The 23,716-nt window shown below is 36.9% G+C and overlaps 1 protein-coding gene across 1 annotated transcript; it reads right to left on the bottom strand.

Annotated features, from left to right (window-relative positions):
- Nucleotides 1-961: 961 nt before the first annotated feature.
- Nucleotides 962-23,267, bottom strand: DNAI2 (dynein axonemal intermediate chain 2). Its single transcript, XM_026701688.2, has 14 exons — nucleotides 23,199-23,267; nucleotides 19,759-19,949; nucleotides 17,439-17,600; nucleotides 17,156-17,277; nucleotides 15,280-15,422; nucleotides 13,895-14,008; nucleotides 12,332-12,471; nucleotides 11,380-11,502; nucleotides 8,945-9,168; nucleotides 5,500-5,635; nucleotides 4,302-4,448; nucleotides 3,450-3,677; nucleotides 2,151-2,195; nucleotides 962-1,084 (listed from the first exon to the last, which is right to left on the bottom strand). The coding sequence occupies exons 2-14, from the start codon at nucleotides 19,939-19,941 to the stop codon at nucleotides 1,061-1,063; spliced, it is 1,791 nt and encodes a 596-aa protein (XP_026557473.1). The 5' UTR covers nucleotides 19,942-19,949; nucleotides 23,199-23,267; the 3' UTR covers nucleotides 962-1,060.
- Nucleotides 23,268-23,716: the final 449 nt, after the last annotated feature.

Consider the following 23,716-nt stretch of genomic DNA (forward strand, 5'->3'; position numbering starts at 1 on the left):
GCTACCCCTTTCCCCTTTGCCCCTGTCTTTCAATCCTAGAGAAAAGTAGATGTTGTCTTTCTCTTCTCATTTTCTAAAGCTGTGCTCTCTTTAAAGTTTAAATACAGAAATTATTAATAGAAAGAGAATAAATGTAACAAAAATAATAATACAAGCATTTTTCTAACACTCATGGGGAGAAAGATTCACCAGCTCCACATCTCCAGCTAGCAGAATTCAAGATAAATTTAGGGGGCTTGGTTGGGGGTGGCAGTGGGGGAATGGGCAACTAGCAGCCATTCTGCCTTTCAAAAGCTGTTACTCTACCTATTGAGAGAATCAGCTCTGGGAAGAATAATATGATGTGCAACTGGTAGGTATCGGTTAGGGGGCAAATCGAATTCAAATCATGGCTTGCGTTATAGTTTAGAGGGCAAACCCAATTCAGACTTCCAGTTTGGATGTGATAATAAATTACAGTTTGCCAGAAGCCAAGAAGTACATACTGTAATGAAGCAGAGATAAGGGGAAGCATTAGTCATTAAGGGCTACGTAATTCTGTGACGGGATTTATGCGTTACTCTAAACCAATTATGAGATTTGTATGGCTTTAGCCGAGTATGTTGTGTGAATGTAACACTGTGGTTTGTAAGCCATGGTTTATGGCCTCTTGACTCTGGTGAATAGAAGGTCTGCTAGGCCAATCACATTGCTGACTCATACTCAGACTGCTCTTTTCTCTCACCACAGCCCAACTCAGATGTGCTAGAAGAGAGCTTATTTTCCTATTTTTGTATGAATTTTGGCTTCATGGGGTATAGATTCATGTGGATACTTTCTGATCAATTGACTAATTACAGCTTATTGTTATTTTTTGTCTCTTTTAGATTGAGAATTTCAATGTGTTTTCCTGGTAGAGACATTTAAAGCTAAGTTTGCTAGTTCCCGTTAAGAGTAAATGGAGGAGAAAAGAGTACAAATGTTATCACTTTTATTGAATGTACTTTTTATGTAGAAAAAAAATAACAAGAGAAAGTAAAGAACCAAAAGAAATGAAAACTTTATGCAGGCATGACAACATTTATGCCTCTTCTTCCTTTTCGTCCTATGGGGGGGAAAAGAATTATTTTTTCAGCAGTTTTTTAATAATCATAATAGCCTATCAAAAAGAAATACCATGTTGGTATTTTTATGCAGAGACCCTGGGAAAATCCCCAAAAAAGTCTGCAGGAAAATTCCCCGCCCCGTTTTCCTACTGATCATTCTTTACTGTCTCCAGCTCCATTCTCAGGTCGAGAGAGAGAGAAACTATAGGAAAAGATACTGTCTTTTCCTATAGTGGCTTCATGCAAGGAAAGCAGCAGAAGTCTTTCTTTCTCTCCTCCAAACTCTGCCAGAAATGAGTCTTTGCCAGTGCAGCCTCTTGGAGCAGGATACCTTGCAGGATCCCAAAGACTCATTTCTGGCGGAGTTTGGGGGAGAGAAAGAAAGACTTCTGCTGCTTTCCTTGTGTGCAACCAAAAGCAGAAGCAGCCCTGGGAATATCCCGCCAAAGGTCTGCAGGAAAATCCCCCACCCCATTTTCCTACTGATTGTTCTTTATTTGGGATCGCAGGATATCCCCCCTCTCTCTCCTTCCCTCCCTCCCCGCTCCCTCTCCCTGAGAACAGAGCTGAAAAGCAGGTTAGGAATGTGGCTGCCTTGGAGGGGATGTAGGGGTGTGAGGGACCTCTCTCTCTCCCTCTCTCTGCGTATGAGAGAGAGAGAGAGTGATAGAGAGAGAGAGAACATCACCGGTAGCCCTCCGAGGTTAGATCGGATCTCTCTCTCTATCTTTCCCACCAATGTCAGCAAGTCACCGTCAATCAAAATTCATATTAGTGGTCCGCGGGATTTAAAATTATGAGTTTGGTGGTCCCTGAGATACAAAAGGTTGGCAACCCCTATTCTATTCTATTCTATTCTATTCTATTCTATTCTATTCTATTCTATTCTATTCTATTCTATTCTATTCTATTCTATTCTATTCCATTCCATTCCATTCCATTCTCATTCTGGAGATTTGAAACATAATGATCAGAATCTATAATCTGTCTCAACATAGCGCCCTTCGGAAGATTCTCAGTTATTGGAAGACTGATTCTTCACAAAATGTGAAAAAGGATACCAACCTTAGGAAGAAATATTTCATTGTCATCTTCTTCAATCTCCCACTCCTAAAACATAAAGAACTTTCAATACATGAAGTAACATGAAACTGACATTTTTCTTCATATACAGCATTTTGGTATCTCTGAGGTCCCAGGAACCACACTGCCTACAGGAGTACCTTCACCCACATGAATTTGCTCAAATTTTAAGACTGCAGTTCTTCCTCTTTGATCCCCAAGTTAAATTAGACCTGTTTGGTGAGACCTAAAGAACACATTACCCAGATTGCAGAACTAACTCTTCAGGAAATCCAGCCAATCCATTATTTGGTGCTTTTAAAGTGGCATGGATTAAAAAAAAAACTTCAAAAGATGCCATCCATAAACAAATGAACAAATAAATAATCAAATATAAAGTATTTCCAGTTTTGCTGAGAGAGATGAAGTTTTAGCTGATACATATTGATGCTTTTTATAAACTTTATAAATCCTTTGACACTGAGGGACCATCTTCTCTCACAGTTGCCAAAATCATCATTGTAAGCATTCATGCTTGCAGCACAGGAAGATGGCTACTGGAAACCTGTTTTTTTTTTTTTTCTGAGTGCATCCTAATTTTAGAATTCGGTCCAAAGGGAGATTTGCTTGATGATATCATGCTATATTTTGCTAATGGACAAAATACATCCTGTTCTTCTGAGCTTTAAAGTGATTTGTTGTGTGATTTTAATTACATAATGATTTAATAATAATAATTTAATAATTTATAAATATGTATGTCACCCCAATTACAACAATCAAACCAAGAAAAAAGATGGCAACCATGATGAAGCAATGGATCACATGGATTATATCTCACCCACTGTTCTTGCCATTGGATTTCTGTTCTATTATTAATTTTAGATTGTTTCACAAATCTGTAGAAAGTTTGTTTGATCTTATGATTTTTCTTACTTATTTTAACTTTTTAATTTACATACTGCTGCTCGCTACTAAATTTTTCTGCATCTTCATGCCCAAGATGTTATTTTTATTACTGTTTTAACCATTTGCCCATAGGAGAATAAGTGGAAATGCTTGTAGGTTGGCTATGAATCTTTACGAGGAATGAATGATCCCCTAGAAAATACCCACATTCTGGGCTACAATCCTTGCACAAGTAGGTTATTCCTCTGATGCAGAGGGCATGCTCCAACACAATCTACAGGCAGTCCTTGACTTACAACACTAATTGAGTGCGGAATTAGGGTCATAAGTTGTGCTGGTTAGCAGGGCATCATGTGATTGACCCAATTTTTGTAGGATCATTGACTAAATTACCTTTTCCACTTTTACTTTGGTTTGAGCTCGCTCCCGGCGCCGGAGTTCTCCTTCAATTACATCAAAGAACTCTTTACGGACTCGTTTCATAACTTCCTGAGGCTGTTCTTCCTCAGCCTCTTCTTTGGCATCTTCATCCTTGCCTTCCAGCTTGGTTTTCTCCTTGAGACGCATTTCACGGTGGCGTGCCTCCAGAATCTTCTCTCGCTTCGTCTCCCGCTCAAACATCTGAGATGCACATTAAGTGTTACAGGTGAAAGGCATTCTGCCCATAGTTATTGTGGTAGCAACACTCTTTATTCTACACAGTACCAACAGCAGCTAGATGGTGGAAAAATTGCCTGTCCCAATAATATATTACTGAATTTATTCCACCAGCAGCAGCACTCTACCGATGAAAGGGATCTGTTGCTCATTTACTGGCTCATAAAGCAATAATTTGATGAAACACTATTGCTTGTATACAGTGGCTTAGCTCTTTTGAAGGATAGTATTAACAGACTACCTTTGCCGGTTTATATAAATGAAAGTAAAGGCTTCCTCAGACTGAACTTGATACCTGATTGCTACATAGCCCCTTTCCCCTTCCCCCACTTGGGACCAAGATGGAAATATTGTTTCTATTAATCAGGTCCAACTCTGGTTAGTGATTTTTTTGAGATCCAGTCCATATTGACTAGGAACTATCATATGTTGTGGCACTTGTGCTAACAAGAATACTTTTTTAAAAGGATATAGAGAACAAAGATAGAAAACTAAAATTCAACCCAGAGAAGGAACAATCTCACTTCAGTTCTCAGAGGTTTGCTTGCCTGGCACCTTGCCCATTTGTGACAAGCAGGAGATACTCACTGCTGAGGCCAGGTTCTTCTCATTCCGTTGCAAAGTACAGAGGCCAGAAGAAAATTCTAGGAGTGTTACTGTGCCCAGCTTGGATCCACAGCCAATGAAACGCCCATTATCCTGCAAACGCAAACTGAAGAGAGCTTCATCGCAAACCTGGCGGGGGAAGACCAATTCAGGAGACAAAAAAAATATCCATGTTAATTCTTTCGCATTTTTAAGACAACTTGTAGTCTTAACATAAAATATATGTAATCCTCATAGAAGGAGCCATTTCGGCCATTGAGACCAACTTCCTACTCAGTGAAGGAATCCTAACTAAAGTTGTCCAGTCTGTGTTTGGAGATATCCAGGGAGGGACAATTCACCACTTTCTTCACCCTTGACATTCAACTAGAATTTGACTTTCTGTTAACTTTGGACTTTTGTGCACTGAGTACTAGAATACAATCGCAACCTGTTTTGAAGACCTCGGATCTTATTCTAATTCAATTGTCAAACAAAAGGAATGTCCTTCCCCATATCTTTCTGATATAAAGTTGATTTTTATATTGTCTTTTGATAGTAAGATGAGTGGCATATACACTTAATAAATAAAATAAATAAAAATAAGGAAGAAAAGAACAGATTATACATTGGCATTTCTATTTCAGCAGTGATTATTATTCTTTGCAAACAGTTTTTACACTGAAACTTTAAAGCACACACAGCCTTACTAAAATATGGATCAGGGTTAGTTTCAGCTATGATGATGCACACTGGGCTGCAAAATTTCTAGGATCCAATTTCACTTAAGACCGGAAGTTTAGTCTTTCGAGCTTTCACACTTGTACTGGAGTCAATCTTCAGAGTCTGAAAGTTTGGAAGACTACATCTTGAGTCCTGGTGATTGACCAAGATAGGATTCTACAACATTTTCCTGGTACCCAGATGTTTGCCTTCATTCGTGCAAAATTGCACCTCAGGGAGAAAGTGGCAAATTGTGTGATTGACATGCTAGTACAGCAGCATCACAACAACTGTAGTGGGTATGAATCCCTACAGAGCTAGCAAAGTGACCTCAGTAGTATGAGTTGATACATCAAATCGGAGAAATATTGTGATTAATGCAACTTGAGAGAGAAGAGAGAAGATCTTACAAGAAAAAGATTGGGATACAGAAACGCGTGGGGCAAGGCATGTGTGGTTTTCCATTTCCTTAAATTACCTTCAAGTGGAGTGTAGGATCATTTTGTTTGAAAAGGAAGTCCCAAACATCAAGGGTTCCATCCATCTTAGTAGTGAAGAAGACTGCTGGTCGAGTTGTGCTCCAACACCCATCTGTGAGATAAGCCATATGGTATCTGCCAAAAATATATTGTTTATTTTTTTCTGTGCTCATCTCCCTGTGAAGATCCTACTTTGAAAGATGGCCTAGAAATACTCTAAATAAAGAAGTGTTTGTTCTCTTCTGTTACAAAGGATTCATTTAAGATAGCTGCAATATGAAAGTCCTTTTGTACAAAGTATATGAATCCTACTTGTAAATGTTGAGGTCTGAGCTTGAAATACCTGCATATTGTCCTTGTCTTACAACAGTTCATATAGTGACCATTTGAAGTTACAAAGGCACTGAAAAAAGTGACTTATGGCCGTTTGTCACACTAAATGACTGTTGCAGGATCCCCATGGTCATGTGATTAAAATTCAGACACTTGACAACGTACTCATGATGTTTGCAGTGTCTCAGGATTATTTGATCATCTTTTGTGACCTTTTGATAAGCAAAATTCACTTAACAAATGTCTTGCTTAGCAACAGAAATTTTGGATTAAATTGTGGTCATAAGTCGAGCATTACCAGAGATGGTATCCAGCAGGTTCTGGCCAGTTCTGGAGAACCGGTGGCGGAAATTTTGAGTAGTTCGGAGAACCGGCAAATACCACCTCTGACTGGAGATTTTACTGTCTCCTTTCCCTGCCACGTCCACCAAGCCAGTAGTGAAAAAATGTGAATCCCACCACTGAGCATTACCTGTACCAAATACTTTTATAGACATTTCTTTATTTCTAATATTTATAGCCCTCCTTAATCCTAAGAGACCTGTGGTATGTAATGGCAAGATAAAATATACAGTGTAAAAACTAAAAGGGTAACGTGTAACAAAAGCCAAAAAGCACGTTTAAACAGGATGGTTTTAACTTGTTTATAAGGTGACCAACTGTCCTCCTTTAGGGAAGACAGTCCTCCTTTTCTAAGTTCTGTCCTCCCTCGAAAAGTGTCGTCCTACATGTCCTCCTTTTTGATATTTGAAGACTAATCTGTAAATCTCTGTATTTGATTGATGCCAAGCCAATCCGCAGTGTGCGATGTGAACTATTCGTATTCGACATGACGATTCGTCAAGGCTCAGTACAGTGTGGCGAGATGCGATTATGTGACACATGCGCTCCACACAGGAGAATTGTTTTGAGAGAATGTGCCACATGCAACAGTACACCGCGCGCAAGTGGCTTTGTTTTTTTTCTTCAATTTATTTGTGTCCTCCTTCTCATTGTAAAAAAGTTGGTCACCTTATTGTTTATAAAATGCATGCAGGTTTGGTGTCATCTGCTCTCCCAGGAGAAAAGAGGAAGATGTTCTATTAATTCATCTTTTCATCTAACTAACCATATATGGTATGTGGATATGTGGATCATATATGTGTGTGGATATGAGAAAAGAGAAAGAATGAGCGGAACATGCTAAATAACAATCAACCAATAAATTATGTAATACCAAATGAGGGCAGGAGGCAGAGAGGTTTGGATAAAAGAATGGGCACACCATTACTGCTACCATAGTTCTTCCTAACTGGAAGTGTTGAAATTTATATAAAACAATAGCCTTCCATATGTTTTCAGTAAACGAAAACATTCCTGATGGAATAGTTATAAAAGTTCTTCATCCAACGTATTTCAATTTCTGTAACCCGAGTTTCAGTTGAGGAAATCAGCAAAATGGTTAGCTTTGATTTGGAAGGAAGGCATTTCCCCCCCACCCCTCATCCTCAGCCTGATTTCTAAACAGAGGATTGAAAAATGGTTGCCATAGGAATCGGCTTCAGTCAACCTATGAGACAATGGACCAGTATGAAGAAGATACAAAGTTGGAGATGGCTCTGAGCCCAGAATGTACTCTGATTAAAAAAAAAAAAGGATTATATGACTATTGCCCAGACAAAAGGGAAGCTGTTTTGGGACAGTGAAAGAAACAAAATGATGCGATTTTTTTTTATCTCCCAACCTACTATCTGCTAACATAGGACCTTATGTTTAGTTACTGTAATACAGGATGAGTGGGTAGGAGTAATGAAAAAGCAGAATGTATCGGAAATAGAAAGAAATTAGGGAAAGTGAGACATAGAAATTATCTCTTCTTTACCAGCTCTTTTCTCACTCCAATTAATGTGTTAATTATTTTTTGCAGATTTCACTTTGTTATTGTAACACATGCTTGTGATTTTTACCTAAGGAAGCATTTCTTTATTTAAATTTAACTTGGCAGATAGAATCCATCTGTTTAATTGCCAGTCTCGCTGTTCCGTTTCCTACCCATGCAGAATTTTCAAGTGAAACTCAAAATTGGCTATTTTATTTTTAAATAATTTCTTCATTTGCTACATGGATTAAAGTGGATACTTTGCTTTGAACCTCCATGTAATGCCTCCAGAATATGCCTCCTTCCCTTTAAATAGGAATGCATGTGAGACAAAGTTATGCCATCAGACCTGGAAACCCCAAGGGATTGGGAACTAACGAAGTGGCTGTATTACTATGGACAGCCTCCATTTGTTATTCCCGTTTAAGTGTTTTTAAGTGCTTTTAATATTTATTGATGATAATTATTTTAAATTCTGTTTTAGTTTTGTTGTATGCTGCACAGAATCACGTGGATGTGAGATAGGCAGCTCTATACATTGGATAAATAAATAAAATATAAGAACTACTTCACTTTGTTCTCCAGTGCAAGCAGTTTCCCACTTTATTTTCCATTTAATATCACATTACATTTTATATGAAACATATTCACGTAAGAAGATGCTGATAAAACCTTTGTGATTTAAAATGTATATGTTTTTGAGAATGAATTTCAGTCCATTTTATCAGATGGGCTGTGATTCACAAAAGCTTATTTGATAATAAAATGTTAAGACCTCTTGGATATGCTTTTAAAAAGTATGTGAAACAAATATTTTATCTGCCTTTTGCTTTCTATTATCAGTAGTATTGGCAGTGTCTAGGAAGAGGGCCTTTTCTGTTGCTGCACCTGCATTGTGGAATATCTTGCCCTCAGAGGTGAGGAAAGCTCCCAACTTCTTGGCCTTCTGCAAAGGGGTCAAAACCTGGCTTTGTAACTGTAGGGCTGGTTGGCCCCATGAGAACATTTCTCCCTGTGCACCTGTATTAACAACCGCTAATTCCCCCACCTTGGAATTCTTCATCTTTTAAATTTTGTAAAAAAATTATTTTATAATTAAAAAAATAACCCTAAATTATTCTGATTGTAATGTATAATTTTACTGATTAAATTGTACACCACCGAGAGCCCTTCTCTTAGGAAGATGGGCTGTTAAGAAATATGAACTATAAATAAATTAAATTAAAAATACTGGCCTTCGTGGAGTTACCTACTTAGTCCACATGATGCATGATTCTTTGCTCTCTTCTGACCAAATGCGTGCTGTCCAATCCCCAACAGTCAAAAAGTTCTTGGGGTAGAAAGGATTTCTTGACAGAGAATAGATGGGGCCGTGATGGCCACTGAATGTGCAGACAATTTTTTCAGCAGGTGTCTTTGCCTTGCGGTTACAAGAAATTACAATCCCTTGCTCTGTTCCCACCATGAATTTGGTTGGCTGTGGAAGGTCAACGAAAAATTATGATGACTTACCTATTTGGAACTTCTATTTGCTTGACAAATAAAACTTCCTAAAAAAGGAACGATCTACCCATTTAGTCTGCTCTCCTGCGATGCATATGGAGAAGAAAGACAGGGGTAGTAGTATTTTCAGAAACAGTACTGCAGTATTTATTAACAAAGATCTAGACATGGCACTCACAATATTCAAAATGACCTATGATTTTATTTTAACTGGTCATCATGTGGTGTACAAACAGGATGTATACATAATTAACCCCTGCGTTTATGATATGTTCTCACCCGCATTGGCCACAATATTTTGATGCCTTCACAATAGGGTAAAACAATAACCATTTAATATGAAAGATAAGCTCTGTGATATTGAAAATACAAGTATAGTTTTCAGAGAATAATATGAAATAGTGTTCATACTTTGAAAGCAAAAATGATTCGAGAAATTATGTCTGTTACCCTAAACAGGCAGCTTATAATTCTGCAGCAAAGCATGCATTGGGTATGTGTCTGTGTTAATATTTTTTCAATGCAGGAGAAAAGAAACCTTCTTTTGTATGAACTTACTTCATTTCAAAGCTCTGATGTTAGATCTGGAGCGTGCACGTGTGTATGTGTGCTCATCCATTTGTGTAAGTTGTATGCGTGTGTGTATTTGACAGAGAGAAAGAAAGAAAGAGAGAATCAGACCACAAGTGTGATGGACAGAGATGTCCTTATCAATTTAGCCACCCTACTGTTTCTTAGAAAACTACAGTCACATTGATTAGGGACTTGCTTGACCATGTAAGAAAAAAGATGTTTATCAAGACTTGTTCCTACTGGCTATAGAGATAAGGCCACAGCAATTAGCTCCCTGGTAAGTTATCACTGGTTTCCCTCTCCATACCTCAAGTAGCAGTCTCTTGGAAATAAGCAATAGGTTGCCCGTGAGATGCTATTAAAATAAATTGTATGTCTAACTGCATGTTTTTAAATTGATATTTCATTCGTTCTCCATGTTACCTAAATACTTTTGCTGCTATGAATTTCATCTCCAAAAGGCCTCTTATACAGATAGCCTTCAACTTGCGAGTACTGGTTTACAAAGTTACACTTACAACTGGTCCTCACACTTAAGACTGTCACAGGACCCCCCACAGTATGTGATTAAAAATTAGGATGTTTGGCAACTGGCATGTACTGGTATTTATAATGGTTGCCGTGTCCTGGGTTTATTATATTTTATATATTATATTTCTCGAAAAAAGGAAAACAGCACAAAATTTCTGAATTACAGAATTACAGGTAGTCCCCAACTTACAATGGTGGTTGAGCCCAAAATTTAGGCTGCTAATTGAGAAATTTGTTAAGTGAGTTTTGCTGCATTTTACAACCCTTCTTGCCAAATCTGTTAAGTGAATTGCAACAGTTGTTAAATTAGTAGCATGGTTGTTAAGTGAATCTGGTTTCCCCATTGAATTTTCTTGTCAGAAGGCCGCAAAAGGTGATCATATGATTCCAGGTCACTGCAACCGTCATAAATGTGAGTCTGTTGTCAAATGTAAATCACGTGACCATGGGGATGCTACAATGGCTCATTCTTTATTATAAGAGGACACAATGTTCCTTATTAGGAAATCATGATTTTCCATGACTTGCTACCAGTTTATATAATTTTATTTTCTTCTGATGACTTCTTAATTCAATTTTTTTTAAAGGAAAAAAGAATACAGCTTTCATTTATTGCAATTTCACTCAAGGATGATGTATATCTTTCCTGTTCTAGTCACCTATGCTTTTACTACAACCTAGGAATTATGATGATGGATGTTCTACTGCAGGGGTGGGCAAACTATGGCCCGCGGGCCACATCTGGCCCGTTGGTCTTTTTAATCCGGCCTGCCAAAGATTGGTACAGAATTAAGGTTTGATGTGAATGATTGAATGATTGCATTCATTTGATTTTGACTTGTAATGACAGGCATTTCGACACCAGGTGGTGCATTAGGCGCAGTGACTTGATTTTGTGGAGATTTTGCAGTTTTTTATATGTATCGTATCTTGTGCTGACCCGGCCCGTCTGTCAAATTTTAAAAGTCGATGAGGACCCCAAGCCAAAAAGTTTGCCCACCCCTGTTCTACTGACATCCAAAGCCTAAGAACTGATGAAAGAATTCAGAGGAAATGTATAAAATATCCAACAAATACTTACCATTGTTGGCTCAAACTCCAATGCAATGGCTCCTAAAGCATTTTCTAGGATGCCTTTTCTACTGATGTCCATAACAAGTGTCTCAGTGGGTTCAGATAGTTTACGTATGTCCCACCACAAAACCTGGCCAAAGAAAAATGCATGTTAACTGCTATTAGATTTCCTGAATTGGTTTATGTGGGTAGTTTAAACTGAGGTGGCAACAATGTGATTGCATGGGATTGTTTGCTATCCTGTACCTATCCATTGATTTACTCAATTTTACCATCTGGACCTAGCTTGGAAGATGAAATTATTGTAGCCTATTGTTTTTAAGATTGGTTTAATTATTTTCTATATGACTATCGTTATAGATATAGTTATACTTAAATTCACATTTTTAGCAGTCTAAACTTTAAGGAACATCGACTGTATAAAACTATATCCTAAAATGTCCAATGTGGCTTTATACCTCACAATTACTTTAGAGTATTTTGTGTCCTTAGCAATTACCCTAGTCTTTACTTTAAATCTAAATTCTGCCATTATTCTCCCAACTCAGAGCTTTATGTGAAAATTTAATGTTCCATAGCTAAATAAATATGTGATGGATAAAGACACAGACACTTTATTTACTGCTCTTGGTGTTACAAATCAGCTAGATTCTCCTAGATACTGGTATTGTAGGTAACTTATCAAATGTCGAATATCAAATTATCATCAAATGCTGGAATCAAATTAACAACAAATGCCATTTGTCACTGAGTTAGCCAAGACTGTAATGAATAATAAGCACACAATCTATTTTTAAAATAATAGAGCGAAGAGTCAAATCATTGCAAACCAAAGTGCTCTTATTTCTCTGAGCTCTGAAACAGTGGTTACATCTACTTTCTGATGCAAAAACTACCAATTACATTATAAGTAATTGTGACAAGCCACATGATCTATGCCTAGCTTTCTTCATTGTAACCTGTCCATCAGTGGAGCCTGAGAAGCAATCAGTTCCTGTTTTTGACTGAAGCCAGATAGCATTATACACAGGATCTCGATGACTAAGCTCAACTGCAGTTAATTCCACGGGTAGTGATCCTTTCCGGGTGTCCCAGTAAGCTGAGGGATAATGAAAGAAAATTGAGAAACATTATTAGTGTTTCATTTTTATTTATTTATTGCAATTGTTTCTAAATAAAAATAATTGAAAATGGCTTACAAATGCAACTAAAATTACAATAAATAGCAATAGACTTATATACCACTTTATAGTGCTTTATAGCCCTCTCTAAGTGGTTTACAGAGTCAGCATATTGCCGTCAACAATCTGGATCCTCATTTTACTGACCTAGGAAGGATGGAAGGCTGGTGTCAATCTTGACCAATGAGAATCAAACTCCTGGCAGTGAGCAGTGAGTTAGCCTGCAGTACTGCATTCTAACCACTGTGCCACCACATTTCCTCAAAGACAGAAAAGTCTTGGAGGTATCCTCTTCACACAGCTTTGGTGGAAATAGCCTGATGGATCAGTAGCAGGGTTGATGACATGAAGAGCTCAACTGAGCAGACTCCAGGAATGATCTTCACCTTTCTTCTCTACTATCCACTCTCAATCCTGTTACTTATTTATTTTTTAAATTTACATGCCACCCCTCTCGCCAAGAAGCAACTTGAGGTGGCTTACAACCAAATAAACCAAGATAAAACTGTAAATATTACAATAATAAATATCAGTGTTAATATTTTAAATTAACAAAGATGGCAAGGAAGAGAGCAGTATGTAAAGAAAACAGTATTAAAGCGGCTCTTCAGCTGTCTGCCCGTAAAATTTTAAATTAATATAAGTTTATATTATCTGGTTATTTCAAAATATGTATGTCAAAACATGGAATGAAGTTAAAAAAATGTATGTCAAGATGGAACAAATACAATTGTCCCTGTTGGAGAGAATGTATGTGATCAAGATGAATAGTTTACCTAGAATGTTACTGTTGTTTCAGACAATATCTGTTTAGATAACTGATGTACCATTTAACCAATGGCAGAAGGATATATCTATATTTGAATGGCAGAGAAGAAAATCCCTGAGTTAAATATAAGGTACAACAAGATGCAAAGAAGATGATTTTAAAATTTCTGCATTAGATAATTAATTCCCCTTCTCTGATGTATATAGGCTGGGTTTCTGCAGATGCAGTATTGAAATACTTTTGCTTCCTGCAGCTTATATATACATTGGCAAGTGTAAGCGACAGAAATCCTTCTCATTGGACTATTACTGATTGTGTGGGGAAATCTATGAAGAATGAAGTAGAATCATTTCTCTGTTTCTCATGGCAACAATAACTCTATAAAATATGACCGCGGTTGAACATGGCAAATAAACCATTATAGGAGGCACCTTTAAGTCAAAAGCCACATGTAAGTAAAGAATTGGATCAGAATAGATACATCAAATAGGGCCATTTCATCCAGTTTTCAGCAATTCATCAACTAAGAGTAAAATTACTTTTCTTTACATTCATTATCAGATTTCCCTTACCAATCTGTCCATTGTAACATCCTCCAATTAGGATATGTGAATCTTTGGGGTTGTACTCTAAGCAAACCAAAGGTGAAGAAGGCTGGAAAACCATATCTGGTTTATTGGGAATTTCTGTCAAAAGGGAGAAAAAAGATTTGATATATAAAAGAAAAGAAACAAGCATAAGCATAGTTGCTTCTTCGTTTCCAATTCTCATGAAATGAGGCACATTTCTCACATTTCATCTTTCCTTCCTAGGTGTTATAGGCAGTCACCGCCATTCCCCAGTCTGCTTGCACAAGAAAATAGGGAAAAATGAATGTGCTTCAAAAGGCAGAAAAGAAAGGATGAGACTGGTTTACTTATAGCTTATTAAATGAATTTTTACAGTACAAGTAGTCCTCAACTTACGACTACAACAGAGCCCAAAGTTTCAGTTGCTAAACAAGGCAGTTGTTAGGTAACTTTTGCCCCATTTTATGACTTTTCTTGCCACAGGTGTTAAGCAGATCACTATAGTTGTCAAGTTAGTAACATAATTATTAAGTGAATCTGGCTTCCCCACTGACTTTGCTAGGAGTGTAGCGGCTCACGTGGTTAGGACGCTGGGTTGGAGGTTAGCAAGTCTGTGTTCGAGACCCAATTGTTGCTGTGTGGCGGGGTAAGCTCCTGTCACTTGCTCCAGCTCCTTGATGGGGACATGAAAGAAGTCCTCACTGGCACCCCCCAGAAAACAGTGATGTCCCCAGCTAATCTTTTCAACCCAGAAGTGCCTTAAATGGTACCTCCAACATGAATGGGATGGAGATTGACTTTGCTTGTCACAAAAGGTGATCACATGATCCTGGGACACTGCAACCAAGATAAATGTATGTTAGTGGCCAAATGCCTGAATTTTGATCACGTGAACACGGGTATGTTGCAGTGGTCATACGTGTGAAAAATGATTGTAAGTATCTTTTTTCAGTGTTGTTGTAACTTTGGATGATGACTAAGCAAGTGGTTGTAAGTCAAGGACTACCTGTATACAGCCATAAAACCATTAGCTGGTGGAGAAATAACATGCATTTCTGTATAAGCAAAAGAAGTACCTAATATGGAAATCGGGATATCAGCCTCTAAACAGGCCTGTTAAAAAAGCTGCCTTTTTCCAATGGAGCTGTGAAAGAGGGATGAAATGATCCAATCCCTCCTTAACTCTCCTATTGCTTTCTGGAGCATTGATTACAAAGAAATATTTCCTCCTGTCTGCTTTCTTTAAAACAGGTAGGGTGACCATAACAAGAAGACAGTATTCATTCCTGGTAGTGAGGAATGGATCAGTCAATTAAAAAAATAAAAAAGCTGTATAAATTGTTTTAATACTGTATACAAATCATAACTGCAGTGTTTTCACCACTTACCAAGGTCCCATATATATGAGTCATAGGACATATCTTTTGAACTCCGCTGGAACTCAAGGTTGGAATAAGCTACGGCCAACTTCCGGCTTCGGTCAGGGTGCCAAGAGAGATGAGTGGCAGTTCTTTTAATCGGGTTTGGGTCCCTTTGATATAAAAGCCCAATAAATACACATTTAAGGTGTATTGCTTTGCTAAAATGGCTTACACTGTGACATTTGTCTGAGAAATGTGTTCCACATACATCTGTCATAGCAGATCATGCTTTAAAAAGATCCCCAAGAATACATTCAGTGGGGGAAAAATACTTAAAAATGACCTTTTTAAAGTCCCAGATGCCTACATATCCTTACATTGAAAAGTGATCATTTAATTACTTTAAGACCACATGACTGTAACTTAGCATGATGCCTTATAAAATAAGAATATTGATGTATTTATTTCAATACTTTCTATATGCTGCCAACAACTCTTTTTTTGTAGTCTATATTGAATAAATATATATGAGATTTTCTATTGCAATAAATTAGCACAAATAGGTACCAATATAGAAATTTTCAAAAAGCAGTAAGAGAAAACATTACCAACTGAGTTTAGGATAATTATCTTGAACAAGGGAACTTTCCTTAGAAGATTATAGTACAAAACAGATGAATTATAGTTTCAATCAATCAATCAAGCAAGCATAGAACAGCTGAAGTACAGCTTATCCAAAGCTTCTGCTCTGCATTCTAGCAGCCAAATTAAAATAATGCAGAATTATCCCACTATATGTGTCAATTAGTCTTTCATTTCAATACAATATATAACTAAATCCATACTCTCATTTCTGGCAATCAAATGCCAATAGGAAGATCTCAAGCAAGAAGTACCCTTGTACCCTCATTTTCTTTTGCAACCAATATTAAAAAGTATGGCCTGTCCTACTTGGAGGTAATACCTAAGCAATTTGACTAGTAGGCTATTATTTTTCTAAAAAATTGTATAATCAATGTAGTTTTATTGATTATCACGATTAAATGATCTGTTTAATATGCTACTATTTATTCTGTCTATTCTTCTACATTTCATTTTCTTCTGGCCTCATTCATAACCCATCTGGGTGGCAACAATTAGCTGACCTTGACTGATTTGGAAAAGCTAACCAGGGTCATATGTAGTAGTATTTGGAGAATAAATCATCAGGAATGCCCAGACTGGGAAATTGAAAAAAAAACATGAAAGAAGGCAGTAGGTGTTCTATATCATTGCTAAGAGAATGACACAGACTAATTCATCCGGTCACCAGGAAATAAGCTCAGCTAGAGGAAAGGTTTATCTCTCACTGTTCACAATTTCCTCCATCTCTCATACATTATGCTGTCTGTTTGTATCTATAAATAAATCAGTCTGCAATCTGTGAGAGCTCCATGCATCTATAAAAACTGACCTCACAAATGCTTGTGCTACTGTTTGTTCATCTGTATGGGTTCATTTTTTAGTTACAGTAGATTATTAGCACGGGTCTCTAATCTTTAAAAAGGAATACCAGAGATTCTTCAACTTTGTTTAGCTCTGTATAGAAAGTTGGAAGGAGGATGAATGTAGAATCAGCCTTTAGTCTGCATTTTATATTTTCCTTGGTTGCTTTGAATTATTTGCTAGTAACAAGGATTTCCAACCTCACATGTCCTTACTGCTTTCAGACTATCAGAAAATTATCGATTTGAAGTAACTTGCGTTCTACAAATACAGTCTATCTAGATAATTTAGTATGATCAATGTCCACTACACATACAGTTTGCTCCTTTTTTCATATCAGCAGCTATAACAACCATTCTAGCAACAGCTTCTCTGATTGGATTAAAGCAAAATTTGAAAATATGTTTTTAGCCGTTACCTGAAAAGATTAATAGTTTTTGCTGATGGTGGCTCTTCAGTAACTGCTGCTGTCTCCTCCTCCTCAAAATACTCCTCATAGATATTGATGGCATTGTTCTGTTTGATGCAGTGATCCATCAACTATTTTTAACAAAGCAACAGAATCAATCAATGGATGACCGTGTAATTATTTGGTAAATGTAAGAGGAACAAAGATGGAAAAGAAGAAAAAATAAGAAAGGCAATATTCAAGTTTTTTTTAACAGACCAATATATAACTAAATGGAATCAAAGATGCTTACAGTGCCAAGTTGTGTAATGACATTGATATAATTCTCATCCTTTTCCACTTTTTTCCGGAAACGAATGGTCTGTTCCATTTCCAGTGGGTTGACATCTTTTGGCCAGCCACCTTCCAAATGGTTAATACCTCGGGTTTCCATTTCAAACCTTTCTGTGTTAACCTAATATGGAAGAAAGTCAAGTCTATCTTTGGATTGGGGTTATTTGTTTTCATATTTCATCATGAGAAGCTTCAGATCTAAAATTATTATCAATTGTGTTAGCTAATACCACTAACATACTGTATATCACCAGCACTTTTGCTTCCTTTTTTGAAGTATATATACACACACAGCAAAGCTTTACAATGATAGTCATAAACATTGCAGCACAAGTAGCACATCTTGATGGCTGATTGGATTTTCCATGCATCATACCTGGGAAAGGAACAGCAGTGTATAAAGAATGAATTATTAAAATGTGAAAATCATAGCTACAACCATACAATGCATTGCAAAAATATAAAAACGTTTATTTACCAATGATTATAAAAACTGCCTTTCATCTTACTTACTATTATACATACTAATAATCTATAGGCAGGTTACCCAGAAATGGCTGTTTATTTTTGGAACCTGACCTTCTAAAATTATATACAGAAACTGTTCACAGAGGCTATAGCATAGTGTGTGTCAAATAAAGATTATTTCTATAATTTCCTGTCTGAGGTTCTTTCGTAAGATCTGGCACAACTTATATAAAAGCCAAGTATGTATTCGGCTACAGAACTAGGGGTTCTCTCCAGAGATATGTGATGTACATGGCTATGGACAGCCACATGAATGAAGGGAATCTAATGAAGAAAACAAATAATCAGTTCCTCCAAGTGAACGTGTACTGCATACGTACTGTACATTGTACAGCTTTTCTAAGAGGAATTTTATTTGTGTTTCTCTGTGTTTTTTTGTACAGTATCAATGAGCTGGTTAGGTCTATGATCAGACCAGAATCATCTTGCTTCTCAGATTTTAGTAGTTTCATAGTGCATTAAAGTCCTGTACTATGTACATTTGAAAATGAAATAGGGGACAATACAACAAATCCTCTCATCTTTAAATGCCATGAAACCATAGTCAGCTGTAAGAATTTATGTGGTATGGACTGAAAATACCACCTTTGATTGGATTTAATCTTTTCTATGACTGCATAAAACTTAATGGTACGAAAGTAAACTTTGTCCTTGCTTCTTTATTTTTTCTGTTATAGATGTGCAGTATGCAATGACTGTGCTTAACTATTAATGCTAGAAGGGGAAATATGAAAGCAATGAAATCTTTTGTGGTTGCTTTTGTTCAAACTTGGGATGATAATGTAGTTTTTTTGTGGTAACTTAACACAGGAAACCACAATTGTTTAAAGACTAAAGAGGGGGACAATATATTTTTTCTTAAGTATTATAGTTCAAGCAGCAGTGGTCTTAAAAGAGAAACTCATCTATATTTTACAGAGAAGACAAAGAAGTTTGGTCTAATGGTTAAGGCATCAGGCTAGGAGGCTATGAATTCTATTCTTACCCTAGACTTTGAAAGCCAGTTGGGTGACTTTGGGCCAATTACTCTCTCAGCCCAATGCTCCTCGCATGGTTGTTGTGGGTAAAAAAGGAGAAAAAAGGAGTATAAGGTATGTTCACTACCTTGAGTTGTTTATAAAAATAATTAAGTTGGATAAAATAAATAAATAATATCTATATTATGGGTGCCTGTTAATATATTGCAGATAAATTCAGCAAATGAAGTTCTCAGTTCGGTGTTAGAATAAGCTACATATCTTGAATGTATTTTGACCATTTTCTGTTTTAAAAGACATTCTTAATGATCATAAGGAAGGCTAAGAATTTTCTGGTCCTATCCTTTAAATAATCCTTTTACTTAAAAACAACAACAACCCACATTGTACTGTCGGCAGAGTTTACAATACACCTTTTTACATGGAGAAAATCTATTTTAGGGGTATCAAACTCACATCATCACGTTTTTGTCATGTGATGTATCGTGACTTTTTCCACCTTTGCTAAACCGGGGGTGGGCATGGCCAACGCGTGATGCATCCGGCCCACGGGCCACAAGTTTGACACCCCTGATCTATGCGGTCACTAGGAATTGAAAACAACTCGATAGGATATAATCAATCGATTTTACATACATGGGTAAACAATAACCTTATATTTCTTGGTTATACAAAGTAGGCAGATGAGATTAGCCGTGGATCTTGTCAGAGATTTCCTTTGAGACAGAAACAAATATACCGTAGATATTATTCATTCAAGATCAAGCAATTTACCTCATGTTCTGACATGTCACCAGCACATTGCACTCCAGTATCAATGGGGTCTCTTTCAATAAAATTTGTTGCTAACTCTGGATCTGGCTGAATGTCCACATTGATCTCTGCTCCCCGATCGGAAAAGCTGCATTGTCGCCCAAATTCACTGCGCTTCTTCAAATAAACATAGACAATCTCCATGCTGCTCGCTTCAAATGAAAGAAATAAGTTAAACTGTTTTTTTGGTATTATTTGAATAATTTTCTACCCCAACATTTGTGAATTACTGAGGTACAGGAAAGAAGCTTGGCTTCAGGTTACAGCAAAAGCTGCATCAGATATGAGGGAGATCAGTATAGCGCGTTATCTTGACAATTTTTGTGAAACTATTTGAAATGGTCACCACTCTGAGTATCTTCATCCAAGACAACATTTCTGTTAAAGGAACTTTGTATTTTCCCAGCAGTCAAACTACAATATTTTGTTACTAGAAAACAGCTAGAGAACCAATTAATCTAGCAATTTCCAAGGGAAAGAGTAAGTTATTTGTAGATCTCACTTAGATAGTGAATATGACTTCATTGGCAAATAATAATGCAATATCTCCTTGAATACTTACAAGAGTACAGTACTCTTGGGAAATTAAGAATTTTAATAGCTGAGCAAGTGTATTTTTTAGACTAATATAAAAAAAGAAGCAGAGCAGAAATAACTAAAGCAACTTAAATCTAATATTTCAACGAGATACCAAACGTAGGGAACAGTATGGCAGAACTTGGGGACAGAGTGAAAAGAGGGATCAGCCTAGAATCCCTATGTAGCCACAAGTGAACTAAGTTCAACCGCCCCCACCCCCCTTACAGTGCATGCATGGACTTAGTCTTTTGCACCTGACAACAAAGGAAGAAACAGCGAAAAGGAATAATACTTTTTTGTCCTGGAGAAGAGCAAATCAAACTAAAAGTCCTGGAAAGAAAAGTTTCAAATTTAGACAGGTTTCTTAAAACAAAGCTTTTCAGAGAGGATCACTAGTTTTCCTCTGTTAGCAATGGCAACTGTTACCAAAATAATTATATGGATGTGTCCATAATCCAGGAGAAAAGTAAACTTGAAGATTCATTATAGTTATACATACTACACAGTTACTAAAACTTCCACACTCTCCTGTTTATTATGCCATAATTTTTGGTGGATCATTTCATGAGATGAAATTCCATTATTACATGTGACAGACTGTGACCTTCAGAAGATTAAGTCATACTAAAAGTGTTAATATTTAAGAGCCATAATACTGTATTTGGGTACTGAAATCTGTTGTCTAGTTGATACAAACGTAGTGTATAGGATACAAAGCTAAACAGTACTTTTAAAATGCTTCTTGAGATGTGGTATTCAAAAAGTCTAACTTCAAAGACCTTTGACATATACCGGTAAGCTAAAATTCTTGAAGTTCCGGAATTATTTTGTCAAAATAATTATATCATACATATCATGCTCAGCAGTGGATAAACTTTAAAAATGAAATATAAAAATACATAAATAAAAATAATAAAATTATATCTATAAACATAGTTTAGTTTATCAAATTCATCGATTCTCAAATATTGTGAGGAAAAAATACTTTATCGTTATCTGAATGCAACCTCTCAAGGGAAAGAAAAAAAAACATTATATGGATGTGTGTTTGTGTGTGTGTATGTTTAATATGCAACAGATAGAAAGTAAGTAAATACTGTATTTTAAAAATTATGATGTGACTAAATAATAAATTCAGTCCATGCCACTTCTTGTATGTCATCTGAAAACATGGAAATCACAAAACAAGAGGGCCTCTTTCTGCCTAATATGAAGTGAATATTTACATGATGTTTTTCTACCCCAAGGGCTTCTCATATGATTGGGATGATCTATATGAAACATTATTTCAGGTATCATGCTCTCAGACTGTTTAATACTTGTAATTTAATGCCAAAATCTTTAATTCAATTTGCTAGCAAATGGCACTCATTTCTTACCAATAGTCAAGAAGATTTACACATGGCATTAAAACCATGCTGCTTCATTTGTCTTAGTTATGGCTTCAAAGCCATTGCATAAAGGCAATTTCATATAGTGTACTGTTCAGTAATTGAGAACAATACGATATTTGAATTTGCAGAGGCTTTAGGTCCCTATATTTTTAGCTCTTGGAGCTTTTCAATATCATGCTGCCAAAATACGAAATAATGCAATTTCTTACCAATTCCAGCAGGAAATGCAATAAAATTAGGCCCCCAACTTCCCTCCTTTGCCCACTCTCAAGTGACATCATAACATCACTTACTGCTAATGCAGTGAGTGTCAGTTGGCAAAGTAGTTTCAAAGAAAACCTCATATGCCCCTTCTTTTGACAACTTTAAATACATTTGAGGGCCAAAGAATAGGGGAAAGTATCAAAAATAGTTTAACAGTTGGAGAGAGGTATGATTGTACTGAAGAAAGATTAGGATGTTTTTTTAAAAAATCTTATTGTAATCATAATATAATAGTATCCTGTTTCCAGCTATGATCTGTCAGACAGATATCTTGGGAAATATACAAAATGCCAATGATGCAATGGCTCTGTTTTTGTTCACCATCATCAGATGTTGTGAGGTATATTTCTTCAGCATGAAGTTCCAGTGATGATTCATATACTGTAATAGGCAACGAAAGCTATTTTGAATTTGGGGTATTTGGTGAACAACTCTGATAAAAAAACAGCAGAACAAGAAATGAAGGGATTAGAGAATCGGTCCTGGAAATAAAAAATGACTGAAGGCTACTGAAGAAAAAAAAAAAATCAAAAGAGTAGACAAATAATTTGTTGGGGGGGGGTTTCCCCCCAGAATTTTAATCATTGTAATTGTTAAATGCTTGTCTCAATTTTGAGATGGGCAACTATATGAATCATATATATTTCTTCCTGGATTGTTTTTCTTAATTATTGTGGGTACTATAAGATACTGTCATGATGCAATGATCTTAAAGCTATAGTTAATGTGAATAATAATAAATAAATCTTAAAAGATTGAATCTAGGTTGGCCACTGGGACAAGAGGTTTTACTCTTCCATAAATCTTAATATGACTTTAAACTGAATTCTGTTTATTTTGTTTGTTGAGAGTTTATTATCCTTGAAAGATGTAAAGGACAAAAACAATAGCCCGACCCCATCCCTAAGCATGTACAGAATCCATATCTTTCCATCATATGGAAAGTGGAGTCAGCATCCTGGGATCAATTTTCAGCAGGAACAACATCGGATTCTGGAGATCATCCCAGCTAGCAAAAACCCTGGAAGGAGGGGAGTTTTCGTCTGTGGCAGTTCGAGGAAGGAACCCCGTGGGAGAGGCAACGAGGAGAAAAGAGCTTGTTCCCTTCTCCTCCGGGATCAAACCCTCCATCAACTCCCGCCACCCCGGTTCCCGCCTCCTTACCCCTCTCTGCTCCCAGACAGTCCAATATTCCACCTTGGGGAGGTAAAGCGTTTACTCGTCTCCTAGCAACGGCTCTTTGGTGTCACGTGGCAGCGACAATTCATTTTCTTAGAAGCAGGGAGAAACCATCTGCGAAGCCTGGTTTTTTTTGGGGGGGTGGGGGGCGGAATGAACCAAGCGGAAGAGAAACAATACATCACATTTCCCTCCCCCCGACGCCCAAATCAATCCTCTCTTGAAATGTGGCCATTGGGAGAGTAGAGGTTTCCCAGATTCGATAGGCAAGAAGTAATATCTTCTGAGTAAGTGCAGAGTGCGTTAGAATGAGAAAATGCCCAATACAGATATTTTGCAGCATTACCTTCAGCTTAGTTCCCAGTCTTACTGCAAATATTAGGACGACCACCAATATACAGACTTTTTGTCTCACTTTCTTTTTTTGTCTTTGCCCGGGTTATTGCAGCCCTGCAGTTTTTCATTACGAGTTTTATTCTTTCTCCCTTCCGTCTCACAGAAGT

The sequence above is a fragment of the Pseudonaja textilis genome, chromosome 2, assembly GCF_049901715.1.
Source record: "Pseudonaja textilis isolate UNSWEBS1 chromosome 2, rPseTex1.2, whole genome shotgun sequence".
Classification (NCBI taxonomy): Eukaryota; Metazoa; Chordata; class Lepidosauria; order Squamata; family Elapidae; genus Pseudonaja; species Pseudonaja textilis.